The 25106-nt window shown below is 38.3% G+C and overlaps 1 protein-coding gene across 1 annotated transcript in view; it reads left to right on the top strand.

The window, feature by feature from the left end:
- LOC148953139 (ras-related and estrogen-regulated growth inhibitor) overlaps positions 1 to 25106 on the top strand; it is a 171775-nt gene that overhangs the window by 106934 nt on the left and 39735 nt on the right. Inside the window, exon 5 of the mRNA XM_089087544.1 lies at positions 12627 to 12729. Within this exon, the coding sequence (XP_088943670.1) occupies positions 12627 to 12729 (103 nt within the window). The remainder of the gene's footprint in view (positions 1 to 12626; positions 12730 to 25106) is intronic.

The following is a 25106-nucleotide window of genomic DNA, read 5'->3' as shown; positions in this document are numbered from 1 at the left end:
TCTTGAAATTAATAGACGAATCGTTCTTATTAATCGTTCAGCCAATGCAGCCTTTATCGGACTGTGACTATGATAAAGTGTTGTATTATATTTCAATAAAACCTTTTGTACATGGGGATTAACAAATTCACTGCCACGATCCGTTTGAATTTTTCTATACGAATCCTGTTCAAGAATACTTTCAATGGCCTGAGCAACTTCAACACCTCTCTTTGATCGTAGTGGAATGGCATAGGCATAGCGACTAAAGACACTGATTGCCACCAGAATATATTTGTAGGGTGCATTGTGACGCCGTTGAACTGCGTCTAAAGTTAAGAGATCCATTTGCATTATATGCAGTGGGAAAAAGGTTTTAGGTTGTCGATATTGTTTACTGCGAAGCCCGTTATTCCGATGTAGTGTATAAATTGGTTCATTATCTAGATGATCTTTTGCTTTTTTCATTGTGGTGCAGTAAACAGCTCTAGAAAGCTTTTTGGGAGAACTTAAACTTCCCGCTTCACCAATATTTTTAGACACATCTTTGAATACTTCATCCATTTTGAACGCAAACACGTAGTGTAATGTCCACTCCCTTTTTGCACACTGGAGGGTGAATCAATTCGTCTTCGCTTTTGACTAGCAGCCACAGGTGTTGTAAAATCAGTGGTGCTAGTATTTTCAAATATTGAATCTTCTTCTTCTTTTTTAAATGGCGTTGGTGTTGGTGTTGTTGGAGGACTATATTCTCTTAGTTTCTTGAGAATTTGCTTATTGCCAATTAGACTTTTGGGAAAGTTTGATACACTTAGAAAGGTGTACAGATTATTGTCAAAGGATAAAAGTCAGTTACGATTCGTCAACATTTCACAAATTAAATCAACTAGATTATATCTTTTTCCCTGATTTATAATTAGTTTCCCTGTGCTATCGACTTGAACTTGATGTTCAGGAGTTTCCAGCATGAGATGTGATAATACTCTGTTACTCTGTTCTCTATAGGTCAGTGGCAATAGGTTTCTAATTTTCATTACAATTGAATTCAATTCCTTCTCCTTTGATTGCAGTGCTGCAGTATCTTGAGGAGGTGCTTCCTGTTTAGAGGGATCGGTGGTGGTGACGATGGCGGCTCTCTCACGATAAAGTTTATGTTTGTCCACACGTCGCAATGCGTCTTGAAGTAAAAGCAATTTTTTGTCATTGGCAATATTCTCATCATTAATGAATTTGTTTAGATTGTCTTCAAAATGTTCGACGGGCGAGAGGACAAGTTCAAATGGTGTCAATTTATATGGTTTAGCCATTCTCTCTCTCTCTAGAGAAAACTGTTTACAAGTCCTGCAATTATTGGCAGTAAAAGTGTGAAAAAGCTACCGCCCACTTGAAGGAGTCGTTTTCTTTTAAAAAATGTTCCCTCGTTTTTACAAGCCAAGGCGCATACAGTGGAACGATGTTGCTTTGTCTGTTGTCTAACACCTTCTGGCAGTTGAACATTGCCCTCAGTTAAATTTAAAAAAATTTCAGATATTAGAATAATGAAATCATTGTCAACACCATGTTTGAGTATAGCCTTCCTAAGAAATGGTTTTGAAGTGCTTAAAACGGAAAATAAATGCAGTTGTTCGTGTAGTTTCTTCAGTGTCGTAATGGCAACTAATAGCCTTTTCTACTGTTCACCGGAAGATATACTGTAATTTCATTGTTGAAAATGTCGGTGACTACACGTAGATCCTCGGGTGTGCTCTGATTAAGATCCAGCAAAATGTAACCGTAGGGTTTATTAGTCGCCTGAGTGTACGCTGACAACAGAAATTTAGGGGCGCCGGGGTATATCTGTTTATTGAGAGTTTTGAGCGAGCTAGAATCACGAACAACTCGATAGATAATATAGATAGTGCAATTCAAAGCAAGGGTTTCCAAACATTTTCTCTGATGAAAAAGATTGTGTAGAACTAGGGTTATGGAAATGTGTTCATGATGGGAGCGAACAGTGAACAGTTGTAGCATTTCCTGTGAGAACTGTTCAATGGATTCAGCCAAATCATCAATAATCAACCAAGAGTTCAATTCAATACTATTGAAAACATCAAGTCCCCGTTTGAATTGTATGGTATGGTTGTGGCAATAGCTTTTATTTGATCATAGGACTCTTGCCAAATACTATGGCAATAGTAGATTTTTTTAAGATTTTCCAAAACATTTTATCGCAATTTTTAATTATTCTAGTTAAGAATGTTGTTTTCCCCGACATTGAGGGACCACACAGAAACGATCTGAAGGGTGTTTTAAATTGATACATGTTGCTGCTGCTGCTGCTGCTGACAACAGTTGGACTATAACTAACTGTAAATCATACGTGTCCAATGAATAAGTAGTAGTAGCAATAATTTTCCCATAGATCTATCTAGTACGTTAACAACAGCAAAAAAAGAATATTTCATGGCAGCATTTATTTCGGCAACATGAAAACAAATATTTGATCAACGTGAACTGCAACGATATGAATAACACTTGTTCAACAAGAACAGTTGACAACAATATTTCATGACAGCATTTATTTCGGCAACATGAAAACTCTATTTGTTCAACATGAACAACAATGATAAAAATGACACTTTATGTTCAACAAGAACAGTTGACAAAATTTCATGGCAGCATTTATTTCGGCAACATGAAAACAAATATTTGTTCAACGTGAACTACAACGATAAGAATAACACTTGTTCAAGAATAACAAAAAAATTTAATGGCAGCATTTATTTCGGAAATAAATGAAAACTATTTGATCAATGTGAGCTGCAACGATAAAAATAACACCTTATGTACAACATAAATAAAAAACACTTTTTGTCCATGAAGAGCAACATTTATTGTCTTTAAAAACACTTTTTTGTCCATCATCATGTACAACACTTATTGTCTTTAAACACTTTTCTATACAAGAGCACTTGAAAACAACACTTGAAAAAACAGAAAACACTTGGAACATGAACTAGCACAGTTGAACATTATGAATTTAAAAGTGGGGCCCCCCCACCCCCCGGGGATCGCGGGGCCGAAGGCCGGTCGCGGGCGGGACCCCCCACCCCAGGGGTCGGCCGCGGGACGGCCCCCCCCCGGGAACCGCGGGGGTGAAAAAAACTGTACAATAGTTGTCGTCACTGCTACAGGTTAGGTTGAGGTTGGGTTGAGGTTAGATTAGTTAATTTATGAACGGGTTGGTGGTGGTTAGTTTATGAATGGTTGGTGGTGGTTAGTTGATTAGTCAGATTAGGTTAATTTATCCAGACCAAGATGATTGCGATAGTCTATGCATTCAACTCGGTCTGAAATATGGTAGTGGCCATGAGGCAGGACATTCACACCATTCTCGAGCACATACAATTTGTCAGATATACTTGACATTGTATTCTTCTCCATTCTCATAATATAATTTCTATACTGTAGAGAGCAAATTGCAAGCACCTGTGCTCTCGGCACTAGGCTACTTTCTAAACAGTCTCTGTACACGCTCATGTTGATACTGCTCTTTACAAAATGTGTAGGCACCCCTTTATACGCCTGCTTTTCATCCCCACAATGAGTTTCAACTCAATAAACTTTAGGGCCCGGGAACACCCCCCTGGATATAAAATCATTCCCCGTCTCTGATATTAACATTAAGAGTTGGTTGGGGGCTTGACGTTTCACCAACTCAGGGTAGAGTGATGGATTCCAGTTAGTGAAATCCATCCGCGAGCTGATGTGTTCCCCCTTTTCTAGATCACCCAATAAATCTTCGGTCCCATTTACCTTTAGCAGAAGAGAATCTGTATCCCCATAGCAAACTTGAACCTCCCCCTCCCGTGGCCATTGCACCTTGCACACATTGTAAAAGAACGACAACCTGAGCTTTTTGGAAATTTCCAGTACTGAACTGCCGCTTGCTATATTCTTTTTCAGTACCACATTTCGCATTCGCCTGTGTAGAAGAACCATGCCAGTCTTTATGCTCGTGAAAGATGTAAAATTGGGATCGGAAATAATTCGTGCCCACTCTAGAGGTTCATTCATGACATTACAGCGAGATCTGTTACGTACGCTTTCACACATTTTGCCAAACGCTGAATTTAGGATGAGCTTGTACATTTCCTTCTCCACCTTTGAGTTTTCCCTAGAGCGTTTATCGACAAAAGTATCGATAAATGTTTTTAAATATGGTCGCTGATTGAACTGCAGGACCCTGTGTATTTTGGTGATTTTGAAACCATTGTTCACCATCCAGTGCAAAACCACATGGTGAACAACGATATTCTCCTTAGGGTCCAAATCAGCAATCAGTTTCTGTTTGGAGGGAGGCCAGTGCCTCCCCATATCCTCAACCAATGATCGATTGTAGGGGCTCAGCAATTCCCTGCTCACAGGTCGATTGATACAAGGAAAGACAAAATCTTTGACGGAGTCGTGAAGCGCCAGCGGAATGCGACCGTCAATTTCAAAGAACCATCCTTTTGGCCCATTGTCCTCGACGGTGGTAATGTCGGGGAACTCAGAAGGATTCTCACGCTATTGATAGGCCCCACACGGTAAAGAGTAGTGAGATACTGCCGAAGGGTACAATGAGTTCTTGTCCAAGAACACTGCATTTGACTTTGCACCGATGTTTTGTCCGCTTGGATCGGTTGACGAGACACAGTCTCCGAGAAAAATATATCTACCCCTAATTGAACGCTCTACAAAAAGGTATTGATCTACACCTGTGATTAGGCCTATTTCCTCCCTATTAAATTTTAAAATCAAATCCATCACCAAATGGGGTGTGGAAAAATAATAGCCTATATCTAACCTGAACTCTGAATGGATTTGGTCTGTGTTCTTACAGACTATATCCAACAGAGTTAGAACGTCACTGGCCAAGTACAGTCTACAATAATCCTACCCATTTTTACAATCCCCCTTAGACCACACCTTCTTGGCAAACTCGTACTCCTCGGCTGTGCATTCACTGCTGGTCAGTGAATTGTAAAAAGCTTCAATTGGAGGTAGTTTCACTTCACTTAAGCGAGCGCCAGAGCAGTAATAATCGTATGCGTATATACCTTTGCAGGTCAACAGATCATACATTTCATTGTCTGGAAAGTGTTGTTTAAGCAAGGGAAAGCAATCAAAATTGTCGCTTTTCTGCACTTGAATCAATTGACTCAATGCCTTGGGAAAAAAACTAAAAGAATCTAAAAACCTGATTTTATTCCAACACGTAAGCCCATTATCCACTGCCTGCCATTTCAGCTCGAGAAGCAACAACTTCTCGGCCGATTTGGGAATAATGTTATAGGTAAATGAACTGTTTACCCATGGACTGTCTACTCCCCCTCCCTCCCTATGCATACGTGCCAGTGCCGGTAAAATAAATTTGAAGTCGTAATTTGAGTTGTGGATAAAAACAGGGATAAAAAACTGCTGGCTAACATTTAAGTTACACGATTGATGCGCAACCCCTCTAAAATTACTACCCCCAGATGATATTTCCTGCCACAATTGATTATGATCTCTGACTTTCCCCCTCCCCCCTCTTTTCCCTTTAGTCCCCTTATCCTCCTCCTCTACAAACTCCCCCTTACAAACCCAACATATTTTTGATCTTTAATCGCGAGACGATCCTCTGCAGACAACACCATTGGATAATTGGTGTTTATCATGCGAGAAAGAACACCATTAGCCGGGCAACTTCGTTGAGTCAATGCCTTGTGCATGCAATCGTCCTCATTTCACGCTTCTATTATCTCTAACAACTGTATTTTGTTAGATCTATGTCTGTGTATGGGGACATAGGACATTGCACCAGCCTGGTGTGCTGTAACTCGATTTGGATATCCGAAATCATTCAACTCTACCAGCTTACCTTCATAGTCCAAAGATATTTTGTTGCACGGGAGAAGGGTATTCTGAAAATTTTTAAAGCGTAGAATAGACCTATCCCCTGAAACCGTTTCCACTGTATGGTAGCCATGCCGGCTACAATGCCTCATGTGATTTTGCAACTTTAATTCAGTCCAAAATCGAGAGAGGCATGTTGGACAGTAGAAACGTGTCCCCCTAGTCTTACCCTCCCCCAGAACTCTACTGATGTCTGTGATAGGATTAAAATGGCCAATTGCATTCGGTTCACTAGGTGGTGTGTATAACAACCAAACCCAGTGTCTGACCAAATCAATTGACGGGCCCCTTACAGGGAAGACCACCCCCTTCTTTTTTAAACGAATCCCATCTTCAAATTCAGTTTCATACTGAACCACAGTAACGCCGATATTTAAATGGGCATTAGCCCTTTCAAAAATATCAATAGATCGTAGCGTTACTGGGTATTTTCCTTCTAAACACGAGAAATCTACAATTGGGAAATTGGACCCTTCCTTCCCATGTACGGCCCAATCGTCTAAATTCGTCTTGGTAGCGTCACGTGCTAGAGGCTCGAATTCTGATATGAGGAAAGCATACCTGAAACACTTTTGACCTGTTTCAAAATAGATCCGCTGGACACCTTTACAACCCACTAGATCTGAATTATATATTAAAACTGTACCCGCACCTCAATGCCCCCCTATTAAAATAAAACCTTTCTTAAATTTACAGATATTCACACTTAAATTTTGAACAAAAAGAACTAGTGAGCCACTACCATTTTCACTATAGTTCTCAAGATGCGCTATAGTTTGACCTAACCAATCCATGAAAGCACCCTCAAAATTTTCTAAATTCGAATCAATTAAACGCATCTCGGAATGTACATAATGATAATAAAATTCACTTTTCCCCTCATTTAAATAGAATACCTTTAAAACAATAGAGACCTTAATTGAATCCCTACCCCCCAAAACTGAATTTGGTTCTCCAGTAGTGCACGAATTTTATCTACATACTCATGCACAATTTCTACGCGATCAAACACAAATTTCTCCCCCATTAGTGAATTAAATGGGTCCTCAAAAGTGACAGTGTAGACAACTATTGCATTTAAAATTGTATTGGTCAATTGAATATCGGGAAAAGTTGTACCCCCCTCCCCCTCGTGTATATCATCCCCTCCCCCTCCCCCAAGTTGTTCAACAATATTTGGGGTATGCAAATGTTCCACTTCAGTTGTTTGAAGTGGAAGTAGGTAATCAGTGGGGGCTGGAGGAGGGTTCCCCGTTAATTCATTGGTAAAATCATTTAAAAGGTGTAGCGTGTTTGGACTTAGCAAAGGTAAGTCCCCCTGCTCAACTGTGCTAGGTTCTACATTAAAATAATCAACGAAAAACTCATCAATATTTAACGACGACGACGGTATTTCCAATGAATTGTTGGAGAGGTCCTCTCCTTCTCCAACTGATGAGGACGATGGTAACATTGAATATGGTACCAATGGGCGTCCAACCTATAAATGAAAAAAATAGATTATTTTCAAAGTGTTTAAATCATCCCTACTGTTTTTAAAATTTGGATTATTATTTAAAGTCAGCGCTTAGTAGTAGTATTAGCAGTATGCACATAGTAGCATTTGCTTAATTCACCTGAAAGTTCCAAAATATCAAACTTAATATAAGATATTTACAATCTAAAACACCGTTTTACACAGAATTGACAATTTGATTTTGTTCAAACACCCCCCTGTCCCAATTTCCAATATTTTATGCTTCCCCCTCCGAGCCGGCCATCGCGGCGCTTTCCCGCAGCACTTTCCCTCGGCGCTTCTCGGGCCCACCGGCGCTTCCCGGGTGCTACGATGCATAAAGCTATCTTTTTCTCAGCGAATTACTGGCCCCATACGCGTTCACCAACGCGTGAAGAAACAGTTTTTTTTTCACTTTACAATGAGGCGGTGATAGAATTGTGGCATGTTTTCACTCCTTTCAACAATGTCCTAAATATATTGTTAGACCTAAATTTGAAAATAACGAGATTTCATCGGTTCTCCAGCAAATAGAGATTGCATAGGCATGTGCTTAATAAATTGCAATTGTCTGCATGAAACCGTTTTAATTTGACAGGGGAAAAACAACCCCCTCCCCCCTTTCAGCAATGTCATAAATAGCAATTATTATTTTTGGGGATATAACTTGTATCGCTCTTACATAGAATTCCAATGTCCTAAATATCTAACGCTAATTTTGCAAACAATTCCGCTATTTTCAGAAATAAACACAGAATTATGTAAAAGCATTGAAATCCTAGACTTGGCCTAACCACAAACTGCTAATGATAGAACAAGACAGGAAAAGGGGTGAAACAGATCTATTTATATGCTTGTGCGGAGCTTTAAGCCAAAGATTAAAACTAGATAATATTCAATTGTGAAAAATAGCATTTGAGTTTCATAGTGGTGAGAGATTGCAGTAAAAACTAGAAAATTACCTAAAAATATTCGCTTATGAGATATTGAAGCGATAGCAACAGAGAAAATATCAAAGATTAGAAAAAAAGAGCGGTTTCTTTGCAAAAAAATTACATTATATTTAGATATCTCCGAGGGAGGGGGAAGCAGAGAAAACAATGGTTGGGGGCGAGGGTTTAATATTTTAATATCTCTGAGATACACTTTTGTACAGTGTTGCAAATAGTGAAAGGAAAAGACTAAAAAACATTGGAAGAAATAGATATATATATTTCTATAAGATAGGTGGGAAAAAATGCTCACATTTGCAAATCCTGACTGCACTTGGGTGCCAGATGGTCCGGGTAGTGCGAGTTGGAGGGCAACCTCATGATCTTGTGCAGCTGAGCCAGCAATATCACAGGGCTCTGCAGGCGGGGCAGCTCCTGAGACCCTTGAAAAAGCATGATGAGAGACAACCTCATGATCTTGCGTAGGTGGGGCTTCGGCATTGTAGTTATCCGCCCACTCTCTCTTTAACTTTCTGACAGGCTGCATTGGGGCTGCCTCACCCTCTCTTGCTCTCTTAGATGGAGGGGGCACACATTCTTCACCATTGTCCTTAAAGAAGAGAGAAAAGTTAGTATCGAAAATAATTTCCCCCTTTTTACAGAAAGAAAATTAGGACCATCATCCATATAATTTTGTCTAGAAAAGCATTTATCACTAAGAAAGCAAAACGTAAAAAAAATTTCGTGAAATATACTAGTCGCATCCTTTTGAATCTGAGAAAGAAGAATTACGGCTCACTTAGCCGTTCAAAATTCAGCCTATAAAAGTCGGCCTAGTTTGTTTCTAAGCTGTTTGAAGAATTTCTTATTTTTAGGCGTATCTGTTCTTTTCTGGTTTTAATGTGCATTGAGCATGTCTTGTTTGATGCATTTAAAGTATTAGCGGTATTTCTGATCTTTCCTTATCCTTTTTCGGTGGCTGGCATTTACCCCACCCCCCAGAAAAAACAGGCCCGAGGAAAATAATCCCCACGGCAAATACCCCTGAGAAAAGACATGAAAAAATACCACCTCCCCCCCCCCGAAAGATATCGCATCCTTTTGAATCTGAGAAAGAAGAATTACGGCTCACTGAGCCGTTCAAAAGTCGGCCTATAAAAGTCGGCCTAGTTTGTTTCTAAGCTGTTTGAAGAAAATCCCCCCCCCTAATACTAAACGTTGAAAATGTGAATATCTTGTCAAACATCGAAGCATTGATCTAATCTATGGTTCTTTTTTAGTTATCCAATAAATAAAAACATGTTTTAGTCGCATCCTTTTGAATCTGTAAAAACATTGGAAACTAAACTGCTAACGCTAACGAACAGGAAGTGCTTTAAAAAAGGGTCAGAGCTAATTATAGGCCTCGCGCTGGAGCCTTGTGTCAATCCAGTACGGGTTAATAACAGCAGCGAGGGATGTCTCAGTTAGAGAAAAGATTACAATAGAGAAAAGTCTAAATTTATCGAAAAGATAATTATTTCTATTTGCGAGAATTTTGTTTGTAAAACAATGGGGGATGGGTTTGGTTTTGAGGGTAAAACATAACATATTTTATGTTTTTATCGAGTATAAAGATTGCATAGTGATGTTTGTATTAGAGTGGGAGGGGGGGAGGGGAGATTTACCAGAATATACTGGAGGTTGACCAAGGAAAATAATTTTATTTTGAAAATAAAAAATGAAAATGTATTAAATCAGAACTTACATTGCTAATTGAAGTTGCCAAGGCTTCTAATTTTTTGCCAAGGCTTGCCAAGGAGTCAAATTTATCCATTCTTGTGTCATCAACTATGTCAAAATACTTTCTGATAATTTAATCACATTGCATGCCCGTTATATACGAAATCTCAAGAGCGAATTGTTATGTAACGGGGAAAACCATATGTAACCAGCCCTCTGAATGGTTGAGAAGGGGGATGTAACCAACTCGCTGATTGGCTGAGAAGGAAACACGTGATCTAACTGTTTCCTATTTCTGGACACTCTTGACATTCACCTCGAGCGTGCACTTGCCCAAAACAACAACAACAACAAATACTGTTTCCTATTTCTGGACACCTTGACATTCGCCGAGAGCGTGCCCAAAACAATAACAACAACAAATACTGTTTTCTATTTCTGGACACCTTGACATTCGCTGAGAGCGTGCACTTGGCCAAAACAACAACAACAACAAATACTGTTTCCTATTTCTGGACACCTTGACATTCGCTGAGAGCGTGCACAAAACAACAACAACAACAAATACTCTTTCCTATTTCTGGACACCTTGACATTCGCTGAGAGCGTGCACATGCCCAAAACAACAACAACAACAAATACTCTTTCCTATTTCAGGACACCATGACATTTGCCTCGAGCGTGCACTTGCCCAGAACAACAAATAAATTGACCTGGGAAATTTAGGTCATTGACCTCAATAACCACGTGTTCTCCCTAGGGACTCTATGCCCATATTTGGTGTACTGACAGAGTTAAACTAAATTGTAGATGGCAGCAGGGGTGAATCGTGGGGCTGGTACCCCCCTTTCTACTAGCGGTTGATTTATGTCCTTAGCTATACCTAAGATATTGCAGACTCGCTCTTCTGACAACCTAGATTCACATAGTATCTCTTGATTTGGTCCAACATCTCAGTCAACATTCCCTAAAAGTTTGAACTTAATTCCCTTAGTCCCTCCTGAGACATTGCAGATACGTCATTTTGACAACCTGGGTACCCTTTGGATTAGATTGGAATTATTCAAACACCCTTAGTAGCTATTTCTTCGAACTGCAGACATGATACTGGTTACATTTTATAAACCCTGTTTATGATGACTAAGTAAAAAACATTCAAAACACGTTGCTTCTCAGTAAAATAAAGGATAAACCGATCTAGTGCATCCAAAACGAAGTAATAGACAAGCTATATCAGTAACCATGGACAGAATTTACGCCCACCCAATCTAATTCTTGAATAGTTGTTTCATTTATTTTTTGTCTTGATATTCATTCGCCTACTTCCTTTATCTTGCAATGTGTTTTTTTTACTATGGTTTTCTATTTTTTAGGTTCTTCGAAAAGTCAGTTTTCTTTTATATATATACTTCCTAGCCCTGAAGATGATTTAGCAGAAATCCTTGTCAGAATGTCTTTTATATTTTGTACTCCTCATTCACTTGATGAAAATTATCCTCGTTACTCTTTATCCTTTTGTTTCTTCAACATTTTTATTGTTTGTTTTCTATTCAACATATAATGTAAGTGTGTATTAAAGCCTATTTGAGTTACAATACTTGGAATGTTTTCAGTCATCCAGAACAAAAGGTATTGTCGGACTAAAAGGAGCAAAAGGACAAAAGGTTTTATCACTCTTGACTAAAAGGAGCTAGCGGTCTTGGAATATTTTTATCAATCCTGCTTGAAAGGAGTTGTTAGATCTAAAATATTTTTAATCCGTCTTGATGAACAGAAGTTACCGGGCTTTAACTAATTTTAGTTTTCCTTGACCATAAGGAATTACTAGACATTTTTTTTGATAGGACCAGACCAAAAGGAGTGATTGGAATTAAAATGTATTTGATCAGCTCACACCGAGAGGAGCTACCAGGCTTGGAGCATTTTCAAACAAGCCCAGACCAGACGAGCTACCAGGCTTTGACTGCTTCCCATTAGTCCAGAGCAAAAGCAAATATAAAACAATGAAATTTCCGATCAGACCAGACCAAAAGGACAGATCGGACTTAGAATATTGTTAAGCCTGGGATTCCCACCATAGGCTTCGTGACCCAGGTCAAAATTTTCTGGAACTTTTGATGATCTAAAAATATTCGCTTGAAGCATACCCGGCATTTACCTTTTGGTCAATGTGACCTCAAAACAAAACCATTTTTTGATGCAATTGCTGATTAAGCAATTTAGTTAGAAAACCTTTTGCCTTTTAAATTTGTTTTACGTCCTAAAATGAATTCAGTCAGCTTGTCATGCAGCCGGGAACTCCCTAACATTCACAAATAATTTGCTGTGTACTTTACTTTAAAGTAATAAAAAAAGAGCAAGAAAAGAGGTTTAAAAGAAATGTCACTTTAGATATAATTTCATTGATTGTTTTCAAACATGTTTTCAGGATTTAAAATGTTTCAAATTCAATTGATTAATTTTAAGCAGTCATTGGATCATATATAAAAAAAAACTTAGAAAAAAGATCATAAACATCTAGCGTTGTAAAACGTCATACAATTGGAGAAAAACAATACAAACAGAGGCCTACTTTACAGGTTCTGAATGTTGCAGAAGAGCTTTATAGACTGTGGAAGAAAAATGGAAGGAACTGTTCAGAATACATTCTTTCTCCCCCCAGTGGAAATCCATGGGGTTATGGTGAGTTTCTTATAGTGCATATCGTAAAGTTTATAAAAACCGGTATTAGGTCACAGAAGTACCAAACTTAAAAACTAAATGAACGAAGTAGATCAACTAGCGTTTCCTTGTGTGAGAAATTAATTTCTTATGAAAGTCGTCCCAAAGAACTTTAGGTTTGACATTCGTAATCAAAGGTGAACTTCGTCCTTAATTACCTTCTTTAAAATTAACAAGGGTACTTAAATACATATCGGAAATTTTAATCAAAATGTAAAGTCGGATAGTGTAGACTTGGGTTGTCTTGGATGTACTACTAACATACAAAAAAAGTGTAAGAGAAAAAGTAACTTAAAGCTAGAAAAATGAAATTATTTTCATGTTACTCCATTAGAAATAATAATCCAACTAACAAAAGAGCAAAAGAGTCAATGATCAACAATTAAATTTTTGATGGTAGCATAAGTAGTATAGTCAAATGTATTTAGCCGGTCCAAACCTGCTTAACTGGTGTTTTTTGAACTGTTAGATAACCGGTTTTCTGAGCATTTTACGAGCTGGGATTCCTCGTCTGCACTGACTTCCTGTTAGCCCACACCCCCTTGGCTCTTTTCCGAAGGGCTACTATGAAGTGACCTTGACAGCAGGTGCTATTAAGCATGACAAGTTTTCTAAAGTAATTTACAGTCCCATTGTTATTTATCCATGGATACAAGTGCCCATGGAAATTCTATCAATTAATATAGTTAATATAATCGAGTAATCCTGGCTGAGTGGATATCCTATGGAATGTGCCATTAGAAATACTACCAATCGATATATTGATTATCATCGCACAATCTTGAGTGAGTGGAAATTTTTTTTGGGAAATATATTTTAGTATTGAAAATGAGTGGTTTTACACTATTGGAAGTTGATAGTGGGGTTAGCAGTGATAGAGAGTCCCCGACGTTGCAGTATAAATTGCAAGGGGTTGTTGGCTAACTGTCGAGAGGGATGAGATGTTGGGTAGATAAGTGAAATCATTGAGCAGATTAAAGTTGGAGAAACAGTTACGTGTTGCAGTAAAAGTGAATATAGTGCACATACCTAGAGTACAAGATGGATTGCGTGCGATCTTCAAGTGCATTGAGGGCAATGAGTTGAATCACCATGTGAAAAAAGAGTAAAATGAATTTGTTATTCAATTATTAAATATTTTAAAATCTAATGTATTTTATATTATGAAGGTTTTTTCTGGATAGAGGTTTTAGTTGGTTATCACTCGTTCACTCCCCATCAGTGTCTCTAGGGGACCAGTAGGTGATCATCTGAAGCAAGTAATCAATGTAAAAGAATATCAGTTTGTAATCAGCACTGTGAGAGTCAGTTTAAAAATGAATGAAGTGGACAGAAAAAAATCATATGGAATCAGCGGGTACTCGATGTAAAAGAATATTTTTTTGGAGCGCGAGATAGCTTGTAATCAGCAGTGAGATGGTCAATAATGAAAAACTTCTGATTTGATTTAGTTCCGAACTGACTTTGATAGCACAGAAGATTATACTTAATTTAAGCTTTCATTTCTGAGTTCTGAGGTGTCGAAATATAGACGTAGTATTTACCCAGATTAGGGCTAATATTTAGAATTGACAATTATTTTTCCACTTGACAAGGATTTACAGTCAGGCTCGGGCTCCTGTTCTAGCTTGATTTACCAAATCAAAGTTTTGGATTTTCTGTGTTTGTCTAAATCAAACAGTTCGTGGTAACGAACTGTAAGTTAGGAGCGACCCGGCTCAATGGTAACCGAAACTCTAAAAAACGATAAAAAAAATGTTGATACCAATAGATACATCAAAAGAATCAGATTTTAATTTGATTTCAAAAATATAAGTTTCATCAAGTTTAATCTTACCCATCAAAAGCTACGTGCCTGAGAAAATTTGGCTGATTTTCGAAAAAAGGAAGAAAGACCCCCTAAAAGTTATAGAACCTTAATGAAAATCACACCATCATATTCACCGTATCAGAGAAACCTACTGTAGAGGTTTCAAGCTCCTATCTACAAAAATGTGGAATTTTCCTTTTTTTTGCCAGAAGAAAGGTAACGGATGCGTGTTTATTTTTTTTTTTTATTTTTTTTTTTTTTCTTTTCCCAGGGTAATCGTATTGACCTAGTGGTCCTAGAATATTGTAGGAGGGCTCATTGGAACGGAGATTAAAAGTTCTAGTGCCCTTTTTAAGTGACCAAAAAAATGGAGGACAACTAGGCCCCCTCCCACGCTCATTTTTTTCTCGAAGTCACCCAATTAAAATTTTGAGATAGCCATTTTGTTCACCCTTAGTCGAAAATCTAATAAACATGTCTTTTAGGATGACTTAATCCCCCACAGTTCCCAGGGAAAGGGCTGCAAGTTATGAGCTTTGCCCATTGCTATATAGCCATTTTGTTCAGCATAGTCGAAAATCTAATAAATACGTCTTTTAGGATGACTTAATCCCCCACAGTTCCCAGGGAAAGGGCTGCAAGTTATGAACTTTGCCCATTGCTTTCATATTGTATTGGTTCTTGGGAAGTATACAGACATTTTCAGGAAGAATTTTTGCTGGTGGGGGGGGGGGGGGGCTGGAGGCGGCGTTTACTCGGGAGAATCTTTGCGTGGAGGATGTTTCTTTGGGGTAAGGGACATTTCTATGAAGGGGCGCCGGATTTCCAAGCATTATTTAAAAAACGATAAGAAATTAAATTTAAAAAAAAAACAAGTTTTTTCAACTGAAAGTAAGAATCAACATTAGAACTTAAAAAGAACAGAAATTATTACGTATATGAGGGGGTTCTCTCCCAAGTAAATACCTCGCTCTTTACGCTACAGTTTTTTAGCGCTTTCAAAAGAGCTATCGATTCTAATTAAACGGCCTTTGTGATTCAGGGGCTTGTGAATTAATATTTTTTTAACTTTTAACGGAAAGAGCATGGTATTGACTAAAGGGAGAACCCCCTCATATACGTAATAACATATAAGTAATAAAAAAAGAATAAAAAAAAACCAACGATACAGTTCAATAGTTATCGAAACTTTTAAAAACGTAATTTTGATGTCAATAAATGTATCAAAAGAATGGGCTTATACTACTGATTCTAAATATATAAATTTATTAAGTTTAGTATTACTCATCAAAGGCTACGAGCCTGAGAAAATTTACCTGATTTTTTAAAGAGGGGGGAAACATCCCCTACAAGTGAAAAATTTTAATGACAATCACACTGTCAGATTCAGCGTATCAGAAAACCCTATTACATAGGTTTCAAGCTCATATATGCAAAAATCTACAACTTTGTATTTTTTGTCAGAAGAAAAATATACGAACATAGAAGTTTGTTACGTAAGTTAATTTGTAAATTACGTCAGAACCAAATTTAGAGACAGCCATTTAGCAAAAGAAAAGTAAAATTTTTATGCAAGTGTTGTTTAATTATTCAATGACGGTGAGCAAAAATAAAAGCTGCATTAACTAAAAAACGATCAGAAATTAAATAAAAAAAAACAAGTTTTTTAAACTGAAAGTAAGAAGGAGCAACATTAAAACTTAAAACGAACACAAATTATTCCGTATATGAAAGGGGCTGTCCCCTCATCAACGCGTCGCTCTTTACGCTAAAGTTTGACTCTTTCTCACAACTTTATTTTTTAAAACAATAAAAAACTTTAGCGTAAAGACCGAGGCGTTGAGGAGGGGACAGCCCCTTTCATATACGGAATAATTTCTGTTTGTTTTAAGTTTTAATGTCGCTCCTTACTTTCAGTTTAAAAAACTTGTTTTTTTTATTTAATAACGATAAAGACCACACTGCCTTTCCATCATAAAAACGTACAACAGGTAAACCAATAGGGAATTTTTAAGATAATGAAACTTGTTATAACCTTAAATGAAGATTTTGGCTCTATATGCAAGAGGTGTCCTCAGCAAAACAATTATATAAACAAAATAAGACTTGGAGTAAAACGTGTACTTTAGAACGAAATTTAGAAGAGTCCCAGAATCATTACTTTAACGAAGTTTAACCAGGCCTTTAAACATCGCATTTTATTGTAAGTCTTATTTGATTTATATAAGTGTTTCGCTGAGGATGGTGTTTGCTTATAGAGCAAAAATATTCATTTAAGGTTTAAAAAAAATTTGGCTTTCTTGAAAATTCCCTATTGCTTTACCTCCTGTTTGTTTTTGTGGGTTTGTGTAGAAAATCCACTAGAGATTCTCTATGCCTTATCTATAATTGAAATAGTAGGATCAACTGGTAAGATCAACTTCGAGAATAAACTGAAAAGACAAAACTACCTTAAAAAAACAGAATGCTTTCTTAGGAGCAGAAAAGTCCTTTTGCTCCTTAAAACTGAAAAAAAGCGGCTCCCTCTTTTCTTACAAAGAGGAAATGGTTTGAAAAAGAAAGGGAACTTTCAGAGAAAAAAAAACACATCCAATTTTTTTTTTTACTTCGACGTTAAAATTATGTCGTGAACAACTAACCCAAATAAAAGAAAAATGTTTCTATAGCTCTCAATAGATTTTAACCATTATATAATTCACATTGATCCTAATCTTTGAATAAAAGCAAAATATAGAGATAACTTAAAACTTTCACTCTGGAAATATCCTTCTTAACCTAGCAAGTTGTTGGCTATGGTAGGCTGCAAGCTAGCTTTTTCAAGTGCTCAAAGGAGACAAGAAATCCCACTTAGGGAATCAAAGCTCCAGTAAATTCTAAAAAGAGAGTTCAATTCGTCTTTGACAGTGTGCCTTGAAATATACATAAGTAACGAGTTTAATCTAAAAGTAATTTGACAGCTAACTTTATTTGGTGTAACTTTTAAGAAAATTTCATAAGTTTTATTTTACCAGCAAGAGCATGTCAAATAACAACATAAAAAAAAGAAAAAAAAACTGTGCTCTTTTGTCAAGACAGAAGAAAATCATTTTAACCCTCCTCAACCCAACACAAAATCTGAAGCCTTATTACATCCTCCCGAAGGAAACATTTTCTAAAGTATAAATTGAATCCTCAAGCAATGAGGCAAAATGTCATAGACCTGTTAAAATTATCTTTAACTTGAAATTTGCCTGCTTTCTGTAAGCGGTATAAAAAGTGTAGTTTTCGATTATTTACGTCAATAGGAATTTTCTAAGGTAGTTTTGTTTATCTCAGTATAATAACTCAAATTCATTATAATAATTCATATTATGATAATTCAAATGTCATTATAATAATAATATGAATAAATCATTATAAATATTATATCATTATAATAAGCGTTTGATGTATACTTTTAAACAAACAAATGTAGTCAATGTCCGATTATCTAAATTCAAACGTACTGCCTACTAAACTTACTACTACTACTGAAAACTCGCTGCCGCACAAAGCCGCCTGAGACCAACACAGCAATGCACGGTCTTTCTTAATCCAAATCTGTTCAAAGCCTCCTCCTTTACACCCTCCGAAAAAGCTCTAGTTCCCCTTAAATTTCTCCTTATGACCTCCTACAACATTATCCAAGGACGGGCTGCTTTTTGTTTTCCCCTATATGGTTGGCCGAAAAACCGAACTTTCGAATGAAAGTTCAGTTTGGCTAGCCGATACTTACCTCATACGTTGGTACATCTATTAACAAAAGCTTTGGATCAAATAGGGCAGCGTCAATTGATCTGAAAGACGCCTACTGGCATATCGGCATTCACAAGAGCCATTGGAAATATCTAAGGTTCACCTTCAGAAACCAGATCTATCAGTTCAAGCTGCTCCCTTTCGGACTAGCATCAAGTCCAGCTGTTTTATGCCGTGTGATTGGTGTCATCGTGAGCTATTGCCACCTTCAAGCCATCCAACTGCATGCTTACATGGACGAATTTTGCACAACTGCCAAAATTCGGTAGTACAGAGCAATGTAAGGACCATGATGATTCTCCTGTACAGACTTGGGTTCATGCTGAGCGAGAAATCAGAATTGCAACCTATGTGGCGGATCGTATTTGTCAGGTTTCTGGTAGACCTGGAGGTAAAGAGGGTTTACCTAACCCCGAAAAAGATTCAGAACTTGGTATATGCAATCAAGGTAGCTCTGGAAAAATCGCATACCTCAATAAGGGAACTGAAGAAGATGATTGGACTGACCAATGCGGGCTCAAGACCAATTCCTTTCAACAGACTACATCTCAGGAAATGTCAGTTACTAATGCTCAGATTGTGGGACAGGTCTTGGAACAACATAGATTTAAACATCCTAATTACGACAGAGATGAAAGAGGCGTTTTCACCGTGGCTGAACAAAGACTGTCTGTTACAAGGCCTTACTCTCATGCCCCCTATTGTTTCCAAAACAATATTCATCGACAGCTACCTACGGGTGGGGTGGCCATCTAGAGGACCCACATCAAGAAACTTCGGGGACTTGGTCTGCAGAAGAGAAATCTCTTCATATAAATTGCCTCGATATGAGAGCCGTAGCCAACACAATCAAAGCCTTTGCGGAGGAGCTAAGAAATGAGGTAGTCATAGTAGCGACGGACAAATCGACTTTAGTCAATTGCATAAACAAAGAGGGCGGAACCTGTTCTTTCTCCCTAGAAGAGGAATCCATAAAGCTCTTCGAGATTACGATGGCCCTGAACGTTCGCTTGAGGGCAAGACACATTGTCGGATCACTCAATCTAGTAGCCGACACACTGTCACGAGAAGGAAAAGGTCTGCCCACGGAATGGAGTCTCAAAGGGAGTGTCTTCAGAGCTCTGTCAAAAGAGTATGGATTGCCGGAAGTCGATCTATTCGCGACTCGATTAAACCGGAAGATCGACGTATATTTCTCACCAGTTCCAGATTCTCTTGCGATCGGCACAGATGCCCTTGTCCACGATTGGTCGAACAAACACAGCTATGCCTTCCCTCCATTTGCCCTGATCCCAAAAGTTCTGGAGAAGGTTCGAAAGTCTGTGAACTGCCGAATAACGCTAATTGCTCCGCGATGGCCTCGCCAAGCTTGGTACACGAATCTTCTCAACCTGCTAGTAGACTTGCCTATACCCCTCGGAGATCAGTCAGATCTCCTCCGGCAGGGTCGACTTCGCCACCCAGCACTATGGAATCTAAATTTACACGGCTGGAAGATATCGAGCGTGGACTCAAAAAGAGAGGTTTTTCTAAGGAATCAGCCCCTGCAATTGCCCGGCCCCAGCGACGATCTACAATTGGCTTGTACAATGGAAAATGGCAAGTGTTCGTGGGTTGGAGCAGTGAAAGCAAGATTAATCCTCTCGAAACTAGTACTCAGACAGTTGCAGAATTCATGATATATCTAAAGACTGGTCGAAACTTTGCACCATCAACGATAGAAGGTTAGAAAGCAGCAATATGCGGAACGCTAGCTCTAGCTACAGGAACAGATATCAGCAAAGATACTTGTTTGACGAAAATGATACAGAATTTTGGCACGAGTCACCGCGGACACAACATGATATTCCTGCCTGGGGTCGTGGCCTTGTTCAAAGGTATTTTAGAACTTCACGATTTCTTGAGTTGTGGAATATTGATATGAAAGATCTTATTCTTAAGACGGTATTCATTACTGCCATCGCATCTGGTCGTCGAAGGAGTGAAATTCATTCCTTGCCCTTCAGTACAGCACAATTTTTGGATAATTCAGTAACTCTCCGGTTTCTCCCTTCGTTTAGACCCAAAACCGTGAAGCCTCATGAGATACCTTCTCCTATACTTTTTCCCGCGCTAGATGTAGATCCAGCTTTGTGTCCAGCGAAAACACTATCGATCTACGCACAGCGAATGGCTAACGTGACGTCAGAACAGGGAGAAAAAGGTTCTTCATTCCTTTTTCTAAAACAGCACCACGAGAGGTTGCAGCTGGAACCATTTCTTCTTTGATAAGGCAGGCCATAACCTTGGCATATGGGTCAGCAAAAGAAGAGCGTAGGAATGGGAAAGCACACGACACAAGATCCATGGTGGCGTCATGGGCGCTATCAAAATAAGTACCACTTACTGATAAATCTTTCTCTCATTACAGCCCTTGAAACAAGGATAGAACCACGTTTTTAAAACAGCTTACTGTTTGAAATACGGGTCTTCGGATTGGTAATAAAATTTTCCGTAGACAATTCCTCTTAAAACATCTGAGAACGCAACCATGATTTACTCCTGATTCGATGCGGAGCCAACAACTTACCTCACTTCCTGTTTTAAGCACAGCGATGTTATTTGCGTATAAAACCCTAATAAATTTAATGCAAGGGCATATCCAGGATTTTTTCAGGTGGTGGGGGTAATTTTTTATAAGGGGGTATAAAAAACTTTACAAAACGTATCAAAAATGTGTTTGTTAGTAGTATGAGCATAAGGCTTCCGATGAGAGCCCTCCCCAGATTCCGAAGAGATCCCTCTGACTTCACGACATCCCTGGAAAGATTCTAATGAGAGCCCTGTTTCTAGGCAATATTGCCAGATGTTTCATTATGATTAATCGGAGTACGGTTCGGATAATAGACAAGTAATAATTATAGGGAAATAAACATTAGATTTCAGTGATAGCCATAGGAAAACTAACATGGGATTTTAAACGCAGCCCTGTTTCCAGCTGGCAAGATTCCCACCCCTGGCAGGCGTCCCGGAATTACAGGTGTATGCATATGATTAATCGGAGTGTGGTCAGGATAATACAAAAGTAGTAATAATAGGAAACTAACATGGGATTTTAAAGGGTCAGCTAAGGGAGCTACCAGCCCCTCAAGCCTTCACACCTGTGCAATGCGGCCACCGGTTCTATTAAAGGGAACACAGTTGGCAAGACTCCAACGACACACCCTCTGGACTCCAATGACATCACACGACACACCCCGTTTCATACAGTCAGGTGTAGTATGCTTGACATATTTTATGTAACCTCGCGTCAGGAACCCCGTGGGGGAACCCCTTCTTGTAACTTAACGACAGGACAATTCTTATGTGATATCACGTAATGACTGCCTAACTATATCTGTCACGTAATACTTTTCCACATTTTATTTTTGGCGCGAAACGTTCAAAGCATTTTTTTCTTTCTTTTAACTTAATGATGGCGCACAATTTATGTAAAATCAGCACAAACTTTTACATAATGACGGCGCACATCACTGTCGCTTAATACCTTTTTTGAGATTTTATTTTTTGACCAAAATGTTCAAAAATTTTTTTATATTATTTTAGTTCTTTGTCCTCGCTGGGACTCGAAAGGTCTTTTTCCTTCCAATGAGAGACCGCTCCAACTCGCAGGACTTGCCTGCTATTCCCAGTATTTTGTCCTACTCAATACTTTCAAGAAATAACACATTCCCGTGACGTCGCATGACACACCTCTGTCAACTCCATGACACACCTGGCAAGATTCCCACTATAGCAAGATTCCCAGGTGTTTCAATATGATTAATTGGAGTATGGTCGGGATAATATCCAAGTAGCAATAATAGGGAAATTAACATATGATTTTTGCAATATCCATAGGGAAATTAACATTGGATTTCTGTGACAACCATAAAAAAATTAACATGGGATTTTAAACGCAGCCCTGTTTCTAGCTTGCAGACTTCCCACCCCGGGCCAGAGTTACAGGAATTCCAGTATTTTTTTTATATGATTCTTCGGAGTGTGGTTGGGATAATACATAAGTAGTAATAATAGGAAATTCAAATGGGATTTTAAAGGGTTAGATAAGTGGAGCTATCAGCCCCTCAAGCCATTGCACCTGTGCAATGCAGTCACTGGTCCTATTAAAGGGAACACAGTTGGCAAGATTACCACATCACAAACCTCTGAACTCCAATGACGTCACACGACTTACCCCCTGTGGAACAGTCAGGTCTAACATGGATGACACAATTTTATGTAACCTAGCATCAGGATCCATGGGAAATCCCCAATTGTAACCGAGCATGGCACACACCTTATGTGAAGTCTCGTAATGACAGCACAACCATCACTGTCACGTAATACTTTTTGACATTTTATTTTTTTTGCACGAAACGTTCAAAGTGTTTTTTTCTTTCTTTTAAATTAATGACGGAGCATACGCTATGTAAGGTCATAACACACTTTTATGCAATGACAACCAGCATCTTTTCGCTTAATACCTTTTTGAGATTTTTTTTTTCGCCCGAAAAATTCAAAGCATTTCTCTTTTTTATTCTTTAGTTTTTTGTCCTCGCTAAGACGCGAAAGGTCAATTCCCTTCCAATGGAACAGCGCTCAAAGCAAGAGGACTAACAGGCCATTCTGAATATTTTGTCCTACTCAATACTTTCAAGAAATAACACATTCCCATGACGTCACAAGACAAACCTGGCAAGATTCTGAACATAACCCTTGTTTTCCGTGCACCTGCGACAATTTTCACGAAGACGGGGAATGTTTATTTTCAGAGACAATTGTGCTAAATTTATTTTTAGAAATAAAGACAGAAGAGATGCTTAAATTATTTAAACTCTTTAATCGTGCTAAACAACAAATCTTAAAAACACAGACTTTGCAAATAAAAGTTTTATTATTTCATACAAATTTACAAATAATATTAAAAAACACAGAAAACTTTGTAAAAAAACGAAAAAAAAAACGTGATAAAAGGCTTATATATATGCAAAAAGAACCGTGTACTATAGAAAGGTGCCGGGGTCCAGGCATACAATACCAGGGGATATGGCTGGTATTACATGCAAATTTAAGCCCTATTAAGATCTTTTTAATGAAAATGCATTTTTTCTTTGAGTGAGAAGTTAAATATCACACCATCGTGATAGTACGCCCCAACCTTCCCTCTCGCAATCACGTCGAAAGGGCGCGTTGGTATTAAAGTTAAATTTATGCTCTATTAAGAGCTTTTTAACGAAACTGCATTATTCCTTTAATTGGGATGTTAGAAGTCGGTCCCCCTCTCCCGAAAAATCCCTTTAACACCTCCCACCTTATCATTAGCCTCTAGAGCGTGCTAGTCCAAGGTAATGCATGCCACCCTGGCAAACTATGGATGACATACGGTATCCTCTGGCACTCTCACTATTCCAAAGGCTTTGACAGATATTTTCATAATAAAAATTTGCTTTTAAATCCATTGATTTATGTTTTAGCAATCCACCCTCAACATCATGCTCCCATGGCAAATCACGCCTCACTGTCAAACAATTATTGCTCTATGAAACCCCCTGACATCCCCTTCATCATTCCTAAGATATTTTTCAGACGTTTCTTGTTAAAATTATGCTTCAATCTGTTGATTAAAGTTTTTTTTTATTGCTGGTCAAACCATTCATGATGCTCCAGAAACCAATCCACACTATCACATTTTTACGTGCCTGCCCCCTCCGGCATCCATGTGCAATCACCCACTCATCCCCCCCTCTCCTCCTCTAGGACATTTTCAACTTTTCCCACCGAAAAATAAGCTCATGAATATAAATAAAACACTGTTTTTTTTATTTTCAACAGCGGGAACTCGACATTTCATTGCTAGAAAGTGTTACTCCAAGTAATTTATGCTACAGTGCCACAATATTACTGCTCAGTGGGACCCTCTAACACCCCATTCATCATTCCTAAGACATTTTTCAGACATTTCTTGTTAAAATTATGCCTCAACCCGGTGATTCAAGTTTCCCCAACCCATCCCTACGTGATAAACCATGTCAATTCACACCATCATTGAATTACAAACTCCAGATTCATGATTCCTAAGACATTTTCAGACATTTCTTGTTAAAATTTATGCTTCAAACCATTGATTCTTGTTTTTCTCAAGTCAACCCATTTATGATGCTCTACAAAACACATCACACCACGATGGCATTATGTGCCTATCCAATTCACGCCACAGCACAATTATCTGACTACAGCCACACTCCTTTAGCAATCATTAATAAGACATTTTTCAGACATTTGTTGTTTAAAATTATGCCTCAATCCGGTGATTCACGTTCTCCCAGCCCATTTCTACGTGATACCTCATGTCAATTCACACCACCGTCTGATTATATACCTCCCCATCTGTCATCCACGTGGCACAACCCCTTTTCAATCCTCTAGGACATTTTGAATCTTTCACTCCCAAAATAAGCTAGTGAATCTAAATTAAACAGTATATGTTAAATTAAACAGCTTATCTTGATTGTGTTACATGTGTTGATGTTTCAAACTTCATTTTGGAATTTTTTGGTTTGAACCTTATCACTCAAGATGTTTTTCTAGTGTTGTGTCAGGGTTTGACTTGTCAGTGTTACCTCAATTGATTTTTCAAAATGCATCTTGGAATTGTTTCGTTTGAAACGTATGACTCTTATGTTATGAATGTTTTTATACTGTTGTATCGTCCTTTATCTTGTCAATGTTACCT

The sequence above is a fragment of the Artemia sp. Qi Xiang Cuo genome, chromosome 4 (genome assembly GCF_049724085.1).
Source record: "Artemia sp. Qi Xiang Cuo chromosome 4, ASM4972408v1, whole genome shotgun sequence".
In the NCBI taxonomy this organism is placed as follows: Eukaryota; Metazoa; Arthropoda; class Branchiopoda; order Anostraca; family Artemiidae; genus Artemia; species Artemia sp. Qi Xiang Cuo.
This window is presented reverse-complemented; position numbering and strand designations above follow the sequence as displayed.